The 15,021-nt window shown below is 47.5% G+C and overlaps 1 protein-coding gene across 1 annotated transcript; it reads right to left on the reverse strand.

Moving 5' to 3' along the window:
• Window positions 1–12,096: 12,096 nt before the first annotated feature.
• On the reverse strand, window positions 12,097–13,855 carry LOC124654373 (cytochrome P450 716B1-like). The gene is made up of 3 exons (XM_047193382.1): window positions 12,868–13,855; window positions 12,590–12,777; window positions 12,097–12,500 (listed from the first exon to the last, which is right to left on the reverse strand). Exons 1-3 carry the CDS (start codon window positions 13,817–13,819, stop codon window positions 12,183–12,185), a joined length of 1,458 nt encoding a protein of 485 aa, XP_047049338.1. The 5' UTR covers window positions 13,820–13,855; the 3' UTR covers window positions 12,097–12,182.
• Between the last annotated feature and the right edge of the window lie 1,166 nt (window positions 13,856–15,021).

Genomic DNA, 15,021 nt, shown 5'->3' on the forward strand with positions numbered 1-15,021 from the left:
ATGTCACCATGGTTGCTGGTTTGGTGGTGTTTTTGTACTTGTCGATGATTAGATGGTTGGTTGATCACTCGTACACTCGGGGTGTCGCTAGTGAGCCCGGTGTGATGGCACAAATATCAATCTCTTGTGCATCCTACCCGGCCTCACTAACGCCATCCCGGGATGTTCATATTTGTTTCGACCAACAAAGTATGAGGCATTCCATTTAGTTCATACTAGCTACTTCTTAATTGCATTGGCCTTTCTTCCATTCTAGTGCCGATGATTAAATTGTTTGGTCACTTGTACACTTCGGGGTGGGGCCACCGAGCCCGGTGCGATGGCACAAATATCAATCTCTTGTGCATCCTACCCGGCCTCGCCGACCCCATCCCCGAATGTTAATATTTCTTTCGACCAACAAAGTATGAGGCATATGATATCTAGTTGAGATACCACTTGGCTCTTTCTTGCATTTTAGTGCCGATGATTAGAATGTTTGGTCACCTATACGCCGCAATATACTTTGTAGACAGGCCCCCCTTTCCCCGGCCGCCGTTCGTTGAACGAGTCCTTGACGAGACAACAACGCCGACATGTCTCTTCGGCGCAGAACCACGCCAGTCCCAGCCGTCTCCCTTGTGGCCGTGTCTCTCGCGCTCTGCGCTTTTCTCCATGGTCGGACCACGATTGGACTCACCGAGGGAATAATGATAATCGCCATCACCACTATCGTCAGACTCCACAGGTGCAGAGTACTTTGCAGCAGATACCACTTTTCTTCTCTCGCCGTCCGACTGAACGAGTTCCTGATGCAAAGACCGTGCCGGCCTCCGGGCAGGCCGGCACGGTCTTTGCATCAAAGACTCGTTCATCGCACGGCGAGGGAAGAAAAGTGGCATCCGCCGCAAACCGCTATGCTCCCGTGGAGTCCGGCGATAGTGTTGATGGCGATTATCATTATTCCCCCGGTGAGTCCAATCGTGGTCCGGCCATGCAGAAGAGCGCAGGAGACACAACCACAAGGGAGGCGGCTGGGACTGCCGTGGTTCTGCGCCGGAGAGGCAGATCAGCGTTGTTGTGTCGTTAAGGACCCGTTCACGGAACGGCGGCCGGGGAAAGGGAGCCCTTCCGCAAAGTATACTCGCGGTGTATACCGCAACTATGGTTTCCGACCATAGTATTTGTGTTGACCAATAATGTATGAGGCACTTATTCCATTTTGTCATTCCATTTGCTTTGAGATTTTCAAAATGCCGATGATTAAAATGTTTGGTCCCCGTACACTTGGGGGTGGCGTAAGTGAGCCTCGGTAAGATAGCACAAATATCAATCTCTTGTGCATCGGACTTGGTCTCACTTACGCCATCCCCGAATGTTAATATTTGTGTTGACCAACAATGTATGAGGCATTTATTCCATTTCTCTTGTGCATCGGACTTGTTCGTCTCACTTTCTTCCATTTTCATCATAGTAGGAACTGGATATGAAGACCCCGATGCAAGCGAGCCTGGTTGGTAGAGATGAGGGAGCAAAGGAGGAACCGGATGAAGACTACTTTGTATCTCGAAATTGTGAAATTTGTATGAATTAAGAGTTGTATGCAAAACATTTGACACTTAATTGCCACTATATATGTATCTCGATCGGGCTCTAAGTAATGTGATGATGATGTCTATGTTATATCCGTGCAATGTACATGATATTTATATTATATCTGAATGTTGCTGTATATAACTCGTATCTCCGTATATTGCTCGTGTATAAACTGCATGTGTATAGCAGGCAGCACAAAATCGAGTATAATACAAGCAATTTCTGTGGCGCACTGAAAACCAATTCTGTGGCGCACGCTTTTCTGTGGCGCACCTAGGAACACGTGCACCACAGAAACCTTAATTCTGTAGCGCATGGGAAGGTGCGCCACAGAAACCTTATTTTTGTGGCGACGTTTCTGTGGCGCACCTCCCATGCGCCACAGAATCCATTTTTGGTGCGCCACTGATGAGGCTTTTCCTACTAGTGTCGTTCTGATAGCTCCCAAGTTCCATTAGAAAGAATAGAGTCTATCTCATTGTGGACAGCTTCTTTCCAGTTATCTGCATCTGGAGATGCGTATGCCTCTGCAATGGACGTGGGAGTATCATCCACAAGGTACACAATAAAATCACCACCAAAGGATTTTTCAATCCTCCGTCTCTTGCTCCGTTTAGGAGCTTCATTGTCATCCTTCTCAGTAACATTCTCATGTGATTGTTCAAAATACTCATTAGATGGACTAGACTCTGGAATTATCTCAGTAGAAATTCTAGCAATGCTATGAATATCTTTCATAGGAAACATATTCTCAAAAAATGTTGCATCACGAGATTCCATAATAGTACCAACATGCATATCAGGTACCTCGGATTGAACTACTAAAAATCTATAGCCTACACTCCGCGGAGCATAACCTAGAAAGATACAATCCACTGTCTTTGGTCCGAGTTTGCGCTTCTTAGTAATTGGAATATTGACTTTCGCCAAACATCCCATGTGCGCAAATATGAAAGTGATGGTTTTCTCCCAGCCCACTCCTCGTAAGGGGTTTTATCTTTATTCTTGTTAGGAACTCTATTCAGGACATGACATGAAGTCAATAAAGCCTCCCCCACCATGCCTTTGATAAACCAGCAGTGGCTAACATGGAATTCACCAAATCAGTCAGCGTGCGGTTTTTCCTCTCGGCAACCCCGTTTGATTGGGGCGAATAGGGAGGCGTCCTCTCATGAAGAATGCCATGTTCCTCACAGAATTCATCAAAGATTTTAGGAAAATATTCACCACCACTATCCGACCTAAGACGCTTGATCTTTCTCTCTAGTTGATTTTCAACTTCGGCCTTATAAATTTTAAACTAGTCTAAAGCTTCATCTTTAGTTCGCAACAAATAAACATAGCAAAATCTAGTCGCATCATCAATCAATGTCATGAAATATCTCTTTCCACCTTTTGTCAACACACCATTCATCTCGCATAGATCGGAATGTATGAGTTCTAGAGGTGCCAAGTTTCTCTCCTCGGACGCCTTGTGAGGCTTCCGAGGTTGCTTTGATTGCACACAACTATGACACTTAGAACCTTTGGCAATGGTGAAATTCGGAATTAAACTCAAACTGGATAGCCGAGACATTAAACCAAAATTAATGTGACATAAACGAGAATGCCAAACACTGGTATCATCACTAACATTGCCACAAATATGGTTCACAGACTTATTACTGAAATCCGAAAGCGAAAAGCGGAATAAGCCTCCGCACTCATAGTCTTTACCAATAAATATCCAAACTTGGAAACAACTACTTTATTCGACTCTAAAACAACCTTAAACCCATCTCTGCATAGAAGGGAGCCACTAACGAGATTCTTGTTCATAGTAGGGACATGTTGCACGTTCCTCAGCTGCACGATCTTCCCTGAAGTGAACTTCAGATCTACCGTGCCAACACCACAAACAGAAGCATGTGACCCATTCCCCATCAATACGGAAGAATCCCGGGCGACCTGGTAAGAAGTGAACATGGATATATCAGCACACACATGAACATTAGCACCCGTATCAATCCACCAACATGGAGATTGAAAAACCGAAAGAACAGTAAAGAGATTACCGTACTCATCAACATTGCTAGCGGTCACCGTGTTGACTTGCCTCGCCTTCTTCTTGCGGTCTGCCCTCTCTGGACAGTCCTTAGAAAAGTGGTCAGTCTCTCCACAGGTAAAGCAGCTCAGATCTGCTTTGTTTATCATCTTCTTCTTCTTGAAGGTTGTAGTCTTGATAGGCTTATTGGAGGGCTTGTTATTCCCTTTATTCTTGCTGTAGGGTTTCTTTTGCACCATGTTAGCGCTAGACTGACCCTCTCCTTTCTCAGTAGTATCCTTAGCCCGAGCTTTCTCCTCAACATCAAGAGACGCTATCAGATTTTCAACTGATATCTCCTGTCTCTTGTGTTTGAGAGTTGTGGCAAAGTTCCTCCATGAAGGGGGCAACTTAGCGATGATGCATCCAGCCACAAACTTGTGAGGTAAGGCACACTTGAGGAGTTCAAGCTCTTTCGCAATGCACTGTATCTCATGAGCTTGTTCGACTACAGAACGGTTGTTCACCATTCTGATGTCATGGAAGCTCTCCATGATGTACAGTTCACTGCCTACATCGGTTGCACCGAATTTAGCATTCAGTGCACCTCAGAGCTCTTTACCATCTGTTATGTGCATGTACACATCACACAGACGATCAGCAAGAATACTCAGAACGCATCTGATGAAGACAGTATTGTTTTCCTTGAACTTGTTCTGATCTTGCTCAGATATAGTTCCTTCAGGTAAACCATCACTAACTTCGAATACTTTCAGATGAGTAAGCCAGAGCGTGGCCTTAACCTGCCACCTCTTAAAGTGCACACTGGTAAACTTATCCGGCCTCAGTGCATCAGCAAAACCAGTCATTGTTAACTCAGGAAACTGCCTACAATTAGGTTTTTGGATTGTTGGATAATTAGGCACAATTTCCATGATTAATTCCAGAATATAAATATGGTGATAGCAACTACTAACATGTGAAACTCGAACATACTAGATGCATTAATCAACATGAGTAGCAGCAGCCCAAATGGTAAAGCATCCATCGCTAAACAGATCGAGATATGTCGCACATACCGATCTGGTGGAGGTGGCGGTAGAGGTGTAGCAAATGATGTCGCAGCAGTAACGTTGTTGATGACAACGTTGTTGACAACAGGGACGACGGGTCGAAGTAGACGGCGTTGAAGATGACGGTAGGCAGCACCGCCCGACTTGGACGGAAGGCGACCCGTGATGAAGAGCTTGAGCAGTCGCGCAGAGCGCTTCCCAAAAACTTAATTCATCCTCTCCCGTACAGGATCGCAAGGACGAGCGGTTCCGGAGACCTGCTCTCCCGTTCGCCGATGCACGTCGGCGCGCGGGATGGAGTAGGCTACGATGGCGGCGCAAGTAGAGAGAGGTGGCAAAACCCTAACTCGTGTATTAGATGTGTTTCTCGCGGTAGCCGGGCAAGAGATTATATAGGCGCAGGAAACCCTAGGCAACGTGGGGTACGCCCACGTAGCGCACACGTTTCGAGTCGGTTACAGATAGCCCATGGTTTGGGAGCGACCCGAACCGACTAACTGCGACGCGTCCGTATAGGACTCTATTCGTTTTCCTGAGCTGAAAAAATTAAGGAAAGTCTCGGCTCGAGGCTCAATCCACTCACCACGAGCGCGGCGCGCGTCATGACCTGTCGTGTCGAGTCGAGTCGAGCGAGCAGGAGGAGGAGCGCGCGTGAACCACTCCTATTCTTACTCACTTAATAGTGGTAGAACAACCCACCTTATAAGGTGGTCTAACTTCCTCCCAACTTTCCATGTGGGACTAAACTTCCTACCTCTTGCCACTCTCTAGTGAGCTGCCACCAACTTTGGCTCAAACTCAAGTGGGCTTTGAGATTTATAGGAAAATCTGAAATCTAGTATGGGCCACTAAGTGCAGGCCCAATATTTTCAACATAGATAACGTATCATAACACGTAAAACTAAAAATATTAATGGCAAATATATCATATACATAAATTTGCATTAATAAGATTCTAGAACATTAAATATGAAGGAATTATGATACAACATCGAAATACTATACATTTTGGGAGTGATATCATAAACTAGTATCATATGCATAATACTAGTATGCAATATGACTAGTTTTAGGAAACGGTAAACAGAAGGAGGACATTTCTCAGTCGACTGATTTATCATTAACAATCGATCAATCAATCTGGCCGTCGGATGTGATTGGGTTCTGTCCTGTGTACCGTAGCCTTGCGCACGAATCACAACATAGAATTCATCCCCGTCGACTGAGAAGCAATGGCGTTAGGGCATCAACAGCGACTCGATGTAAACGGATATAAAGTGACCGTTTGCGTTCGTGTGGTTAAAAATAGGTCTACACTCAGCTTAGCGGCCAGACGCAAACTGGTCGGGGTGTTCAGGGGACGCAAATATGACCCAAATTACGCCGCAATGCGTCTGCATGGACGCAGCGTGTGACCGCGCCCTGTCGCCACGGGGTCACCTGGAAGCGGGGGCGAGCCCCCCTCCCCCCGCTTCGGCCGCATCGCTTCAGCGCATGCGCATGCCATAGCCTTCGGCGGCCGCCATCAATGACACACTTGTTCTTCAACGGCCGCACTAGGTCTGGCTAGCGACGACGGGTCTTCCGTGCTGCCATCAATTGCACGCGGCTTTGAGTCCCATGCTTGTCCTTAAAAGGGCACCAACAACATTCTGCCATTGCCCACATATGAGCTCCATGGCCCCCATTGCCTTATTCCAGCCACGCTTGCTCCCACCACACACACATCCACATCACTCTGCCACCTCACCATTAGAAAGCAGAAGAACTACCACGATGTGTCCTCGTCGCGGGTGAAGAAAGAGGAAAACCCACGGGAAAGGGTCCCCATCCTTGTCAACGTCCCCCGGCTGCTCTATGACAACTGGCAGCCCTGCGATGGCTGGAAAGGCATGCACCTGCCGGGCGGGTGGCGCCTTAGCTCCGTGCGGGTGCCCATCCCGCCGGTGTCAATGTCCCGTCCGGAGTGGATTGAAGAGATCTGGCGCAGGCGAGCCGTTCTCCCACCGGACCTCCACGATGACCCCACATACGGCATAGATGCTCCTAGGTGGGACGACTACCGCTGGTATGAAACCGACAAGAGGCAGAAGGTGGGGTTCCTCGGCGATCGGGACTACAACTTTGGCCTGCCTCCATGTTCTCATCGGGTGCTACCGCGTACACCACCACCTCCACATCCTCCCCCGCACCAGGAAATGTGGGGCGAAGACATCCTGGGTAGGGGTGCAGGATGACTCCGACGACTTTGTCGCCAACGTGCTCCACGACATTCAGATGGCACTGGAGGAGGGCAGGGAAATCGAGCTCCCGAAAGAACTAACCAATGAGGTGGCGACAATGCTAGGTATCCTCTTATCAGAGCTACCGTAGCCGCCGCTGCCCCGCTACACCGTGGAGCACATGCCGTCAAGCCTATCGGAGGAAGATGCCTTCAATCTGGCGTTGCAGGCCTCGGTACCGCTGCCTCCGCCCACGTACCCCTCGGAAACCACGACCTCTCCACCTCCGCCCACGTACCCATGGGCAGCACCAGCCACCCCACGCACTAGTAGGGAAAAGCCTACCAGCCGCGTGTCATTCTTGGCTACTAGTCGCGTCCCCAGCCTGACGAGGTTGTACCCTCGGCAATATCCAAGGTTATGGACTAAGGTTTTGGGAAAAGGCAACTCCTGAAGATTCCGGGAGCGAGAGTAGGCACGGCGTATCCAGTTTCATGTCCCCACGGTGGAGGATTGCTACATCCCGCTAGCAATCAAGTATATCATAATATGTGTACAGGGTGCCACCGGAGGTGGATTGTATCTAGTCTAGTTCTAATCTGCGGGTATGATATTGTGTCTATGCGCGCCCTCAAGGGGTGCCCCTTCCTAGCTTTATATATGCAACAAGGTTAGGGTTTACGAGAGTCCTAGTGTATTACGTATTGGAGTTTCCTTCTTAGAGCTTTCCTTGATTGATACGCCTAGTTTTTTGGACTTTGACTGCTTCTTGTACCATGGGCTTCATGGGCCTTCGACTGAACCACACCCGGTATACCAATAATGGGTACCCGATTGGGTATACCCACATCACAGTCCGCGACTAATACCTCACCAGTGATAAGGCTAGACTAGTACCCGAAATGCGACTAGTATGGCAGGTACTAGTCGCGTGCGTGCCCTGCTCGCTGCCAATAATGTATTAGTCGCGTGCGTTTGTCTGGTCTGCTCTAGTAAGTTTATTTGCAATTAAAAAAAAGCTTGGAGCAGTGCCCAACAATCCAGGTGATTTTAAAGAAAACCACCATAAAAACTAAAATAAAGCAATCGAGTCCTTCACGCCGACGTCTCCTTGAGGCGCTGATGAGAGGAGATGGACAGTAGCAGGTCACCAGTGCAGGTGTTGATGATGGTCGAGGCCGAACTCTTCTTAATTTCTTTCTTGGTGCTAACCTGCTAATTCGTTTGGTTTGTTCTTGATTCGCTCATCTGCTCCTTGAGTTGTGTTGGTCCAGCCGTGTTTGATCTAGATGTGTTGGTGCGCCTGAGAAGAATCCCAACAGGGAAGGACCTGCGGCAGTAGGCCCATTGATGATGTCCTCCTACATGGCCGCCGGCAAATTTTTGGCTGTCATCTTCCACTCCAGCAGAGCTGCATCTCAATTTTGTTTTGTTTTAATCTGAGTTAGCATTAGTCGTTACTTCTCAATTCTTCTTGGTCTGGAATTGACATTTTCATGTTTGTTTAACGTTTTCTTCTCAAGGTTTGCTCATGTGTACAAAGCAGCAACATGTTTAATTATAGTATATTATCATACTCCAGAGTAGAAGTGAATCCACAATGAAAGAATCATGTAAGCTGTTCAATTACTTGCAGTTGTTTCATCAGCAATATTGTATTTTTCAGTTTTTAGGTAACTTTATTTTCTTAAACTATTGTATTCTATGGTTCTTCTCATTTCTTCAGGTTTACTAGGATTTATGTGAATTTAAGAATTAGAGATCCAGCGAAAATGGTGTTTGTGAGTGGATTCCTAGAAGAGCTGCTTCTTGCTTGTGACAGAGAAACAAGAGGGGCTGAGATGGTGAAAAAGAGGCTGAAGAAGTTGCATGCCAAGGATGCATTGGTGGAGATGCATCATTGCTTTCTTGTCCTCCTTGTCTAAGTTCCTGGTGGAAATGCCTGATAGATGCATGAGGCCTTACAAAGGTTTCACATCTATACTTAATTATGGCTGAATTTCTATAGGTAAATAAAGCTCCATGCAAGTTTTAGTTTGGAGCTTAGCTTGAGCAAATTTTGATTTCTTGGGTTGCTTCCTTGATGTTTGATACAATTATGCTTCCTTTTATTATCATAGTTCTTCACATAGCTCAATCGAAACAAAAGTCCACAAAGGTTGTGTAGAAAGTACAAGTTGGAACTTGGATGCTCGTAATGGCGACAATCCAGGTACAACACGTTGTGAACTGCCTTGGGTGTCCTAATTGATATTGGGCAAGAGGCCGTGGGTTGGTAGCTTGGCTTATATAAAAAATGGATTGACCACTTTCCTCTAAGATTATATAAATGCATTTCATCGGCTAGCTACTCTTATATTAATGGTCACATAGGAGATATCAAGTACGGAGTAGATTGCAAGATAAAGTTAGCACTACTGAATTGTTAATTATATGCAGTTGTACATCCGATATATGTAGTAATGTATGCATGCTAATTTGATAAGGTTTTATTGTAACTTTATGTGGAGCCGGATCCAATATGCATGTTTGTATTTGAATTGGCGAAGTTGATCTTAGACTGAGCATGTATCAAAGATGATACATTTTATCATATAGTACCAAACATTTATAACAGATGAGACAATATGGAATGTGCAACTGAGATTCAATTTAGCAAGATCCTATCAAACATGTGCTACTTTTTTTTTTTTGCAAGGAATCGAATTCTACAGTTTGTTTAAATTGTGATAAAAAAATAATAAAAGATTCTAAAGTATGAGGTTCATCTAATCAGATGGAAAGAAACCATTTGTTTGCCTCTCAGTTTTATATATGACATGTTCATGATATTTTCATAGCTCATGAAATTTGTATAGCTGCCAGTTGCAGTCGTCGATTTGTGAATATCCACACCATTGCTGCTCGTAAGGCACATTATCGTGCTCATCGAAGTGGCTCCTTGGTGTTTCGCTCACAACGGTTGAGTTATGTTGTTGATACAAACATGAATGCATGGATATTAATCATACATAGGTGAAAGAATCATTCCATAAACGATGGAAACATGATTTTCTTGGATCAATTTTGTCTTCTAATGTTTCATTTTCCTCTTTATCTCTGCTACTTAAGTGGTGTTGGTCTCATCCTTTATTGTGACAAATAAAACCATGTTTACTTCTTCGTTATATTGTGAAAATTTATAATATTTTTTTCTAAAAGTAAGGGAATTTAGTTTCTCAAGTAAATGCTAATGAAACCCATAAGGGAGGGGAGATACATTATGATTAAAATAGCATTCAACAAATAAATTTGAACTGCCGTGGCAACGCACGGGCATTCAACTAGTGTATTACGTATTGAAGTTTCCTTCTTAGAGCTTTCCTTGATTGATACGCCTAGTTTCTTGGACTTTGACTGCTTCTTGCACCATGGGCTTCATGGGCCTTCGACAGAACCGCACCTGGTATACCAATAATGGGTACCCGATAGGGTATACCCACATCACAGTCCGCGACTATTACCTCACCAGTGATAAGGCCTGACTAGTACCCGGAATGCGACTAGTATGGTAGGTACTAGTCGCGTGCATGCCCGGCTCGCTGCCAATAATGTATTAGTCGCGTGCGCTTGTCTGGTCTGCTGCTAGTAAGCTTTTTTGCAATTTTAAAAAAAATCTTGGAGCAGTGCCCAACAATCCACGTGATTTTAAACAAAACCATCATAAAAACTAAAAGAAAGCAATCGAGTCCTTCACGCCGACGCCTCCTTGTGGCATTGATGAGAGGAGATGGAAAGTAGCAGGTCACCGTTGCAGGTGTTGATGGTGGCGGAGCCGGGAGTCAGAGCAAGCGTCGCTGGCGGCGGAGCAGGGTGTCGGAGCAGGGCATCAGAGGTGGAGCAGGGCGTCGGAGGTGGTCGCCATCATCGGAGAGGAGGCGGTCGCCATCGCCCGAGAGGAGGTACGGTCATATTGAGGGAGAAGGTGGTAAAGTGGAAGAGGAGGACAGGAGAAGGTGGAGAAGTGGAAGAGGATGAAGGACATAAGGTGGAGAAGGGGAAGAGGAGGAGGGGATAAGGTGGACAAGATGTAGAGGAGCAGGGGAAGTTTGAAATGATAGAGATGAAAAAATTCATAAATCTAAAACCTCAAAAAATTCTATTTTCCTTTTCGATTTTGAGGAATGTAAAAAATTGACGGCCATAGGCCTTTGAAATCGGATGTAAAAAATTTCATAGATGCATTTTAATATTTTTTTCATCTAAGGTCGTATGCAAAATCTAGAGCCATTTTTACAAAACATGGCGCCATTTTGTAAAAAAAAATTCAAAATTCATGTTTGTTTATTTTTCTTAAAATTAGATGACATAACACATGGATATCACAAAGGATCTTATTTTGAAATTATCTATCATTTTATTTTATTGTTTACAAAACTCAAAAGCGATATGGATCTAAGAGGGAGAGGGGGTCCATATTTCTTCTGTTAGTAGTAGGGTGCCCTAAATGAGGCACACTAATAATACATGGTTAGTAGTAATGTGCCCTAAACGAGTCACACTACTAGTATTTAGGCATGCGCCCTCCACCAGCCAAATATATTGGAAGCCGGTGAACAAAGGGACATGCGACCGGTAAGTGCCACCATTGACGCTCGCTGTAGGAACTTTCTCGACGCAAGTGCACCCGGGGGTCACCTAGTAGTCGCGTGCCCTACTCTCCACTGCGCTACCAGTATGAGCATACCAGTTGTGTGCATGCTTTCAGCCCGCGACAAGTAATAGTTGTTTCGTGCGTTCATCTAGGTGCGCTGCCAATAAGCGTGCCCCTATAACGTTTTACCTACTAGTGACCTCCACCATCGGTCACACCGGCATTTTCTCCACTGGTTCCCGACTGGCCATGGGTGATCCCCGAGCTCGTCGACCTGACCCAGGTGCTCAACGATAACGAGGCGTAGGCTAGGGTTAGGGTTTCAGCAGACCATGAGCTTTTCATATGTTTCATATTTTATTTTTTCGCACTATGTAAATTGTTTATGAAAAAACTTACGGAAAAAATACATCGGGCTGCTAGGGCACGCCGGATGCAAACGGAAAACTGCCCTTTTTTCAGTCTATTTCACACCCACGACCCAACGTAAGAGAATACACCCGGTCATTTTTGGTAAGTGAAATGCGTCGGGCCGCTGGAGATGCCCTTATTCAATGTGCAACACCATAGTAAATGCTGGATAAAGACCCAGACTAAAAGGTGGCAGCTTCTACACAAACTTGATGCTAAAATGGAACTGACTGTCGTCCTGACAGTTATGAGTAAGGAGACATCTTGTGCTCGATTTCGATGGGCAGGCCATGCAGTGGCGATGGCATAGGGTCCCTCACGAAAGTGTTCTTCTTAGAGCATAGCTTCCATCTGAACTGCCTCGCCAGGTGGTGCATGGTCACCAGTGTCTCGATCCTGACTAACTCCATCCCGGGACATATCCTCGGGCCACCGCCGAAGGCGACGAAGGAGCACGGTGGTGCTGCCGATGCCGACTGGTTCTCGAATCGGGACGGGTCAAACTTAGCTGGCTCCGGGAAGATGCTCGCGTCCATGTGCGTCACGTTGGCCGTCCAGAACACCTGAATGAGTTAATTGGCATCTTCAGGTTTCTCCTTATATAGGGTTGATGATAATACGTTGATTGCAAGGAGTAAGAATTATGAATGACCTGCCATCCTTTTGGGATGCAGTAGCCGTCGAACTCGATGTCCTCGAGTGCTCTTCTGAAGCTGCCGAAGATTGGAGGGACCACGCGAAGTGTCTCCTGCGCTACTCGCCATGTTAATTTCATCTTCGTCAGGTCTTCCCAGGTCAGAGCCTCTTCATCAGACTTGTTCTTCGCAATCTCCTCATGCTCTGTGTCAGGGAAGAAACAACATCACTATGGATGGGTAGCCACCGTATGCAGGGAGGTGTAAATATAAAGTAAAATACATGGTTACTTGCCGTGGACCATTGCGGCGAGGGTGGTCGGATCATTGGCGAGTTGGCGGACCATGAACGTCAATAAGATTGACGACGTGTCATAGCCTGCGATAAGGGCGACCATGGAATTGTCGACGATCTCCTTGTCGGTCAGGACCCTCTCGCCATTGTCGCCGGTCAGGCCGAGCAGGCAGGTGATGAGGTCGTTGTTTCTTGACACTTGGTTGCCATGCTTCAGCTGGTTGGCCTTCTTCTCCCGCGTGATCCCCTGCAGCACCCCGCGAGCTCTGCCGCTGGCCTTGATGCTCCGGCCGAACGCCGTGAAAGGCAGGTTCACCGGGATGGCCGCCATACCCTTCGTCATGCGGACGAAGTCGCCGGCGAGGGCGTCCCGGGTGGCGCCCCGCTCGAGACCGAAGAGCAGCGCGGCAATGATGTCGAACGTCAGCCGCTTCATCAGTGGCATCACTGTCACGGTCGTGCGGCCCACCCAGTTTTCTTCGATGTGGCGGCGAACCTCGCCTTGGATTTTCCCCACATACATCTTGAGCATGTCCGGCCTGAGGAACTCTAGCATGGCGCCGCGGACCCGCTTGTGGTCGGCGCCGTAGAGGTCCAGGATGCTCTTCTCACCCAGTATCTGTTGGACAAATGGCGGCTGCCGCAAAGCCATAGTGGTGGTGAAGAACATGAGCTTGTTGGCCGCCGGCCCAGCCACGAGCACCGTCGGCGTGCCGAACAGCGACAGCTTCGAGACCGGCCCGTACCTGTCCACCCGGTCCTGTACCCATCGGTCGCCGGTGCTGCCCCGCATGGCGCGCAAGAGGCCCACGCTCTGGCCGATCACCGGCAAACCGAGGGAGCCCGGCGGCAGGTTGGCCGGACATGGTCTCTTGGCTCTTGTAAAGAGGTGGATGATGGCTATGGATGATACCGTGACAACCAGTGCCACGACCATGGGCATGTAATCCATTGTAGTGATAGTGCTCTGATGAATTGCAAACGAGGCTTCCGAATATATATATCACGAATGTATAAGAGGGGGATCCAGTTGACTTCAGATTTTTTTTTTCTTCACATTTCATCGAAGAAAGGTCAAAATAGGCATTGAGACTACCCACAATAGAAGTACCATAGATAGTATAATGCATGCAAAAATCTGATGCGACAGTGCAATGAAAGATAAGAGAGTAGAGTAGTAGATACAGTACCTACCGTAGCACGCAGTATTAAAAAATTAATGCCAAATAGATACTGTACTAATAATAAATAAACGTAATAAAAATATGATATTGCTATATGATATTATGCATTGGAATGGCCCCGTGTGTTCCCCTCGAAAGAAACCTCTCGCGACCGCGTCGTCCCCCACGGGCGACGGGGCCGCGCCTCCGTCCCCCTCGTCCCGCGCCCCCCCTCCTCTTCTCCCCCGCCATCGTCGGCGTGCGTCGCCGGGCAAGGCCCAGACGGCACCGGCGGCACCGGCCCCTCACCTTTTCCCTCTCAGTGTTGCGCCTGCGCGGGGTAGGTGCGGCCGGGTGGTGCTCTTCGGCCGGCGGCGGTTCGGCGAGGCGGCGTGATTCCCGCGCGTCGGGTGGGAGAAGGAGAGGCGGTGCCGTCGTCGGCGGTAGAGCAACGTAGGCGGAGGTGCTAGGGTGGGTTGGTTCGGCCCAGATCAGGGCCCAGATTGGGGACCATATGGGTTGGACGGGTTGACTACTCCTGGCACGTCGGTGATGCTCCCTGGAGGCAGAGAAGGCACAGCGGCAATGGTTGGGTGGCGGCGGTGCTGCGGCCGGCCTCGCTGCAGCATGGCCGTGGGGACTTTACGGGTCTGTGAGGGCCCGGCCGGGCCAGTGTGGGCCTGATTTGACATCGATGTCATGTCCGTGAAGGCGGTGGAGGTAATTATCAAGAACAAACTAATGATGAAGAGAGGCATGCTTACAGTCAAGGCCATAGATTGGGCGGAAATTCATTTTGGCTCCCGGGAGCATTTGCTCCCGGATTTTTGGGGAGCAAATTTTGTTTTTCAAAACTTTTCAAAAAATTCTGAAAAAAATCATGCACGTACCTGACCATGGCACGCACCACCTTGTGAAATGTCGCTGCGAAATGTCATCGTATGCGTCCTGGGCAAAAATGACAAATTTCCAGATCTGAGATTCATATTTT

The sequence above is a fragment of the Lolium rigidum genome, chromosome 5, assembly GCF_022539505.1.
Source record: "Lolium rigidum isolate FL_2022 chromosome 5, APGP_CSIRO_Lrig_0.1, whole genome shotgun sequence".
NCBI lineage: Eukaryota > Viridiplantae > Streptophyta > Magnoliopsida > Poales > Poaceae > Lolium > Lolium rigidum.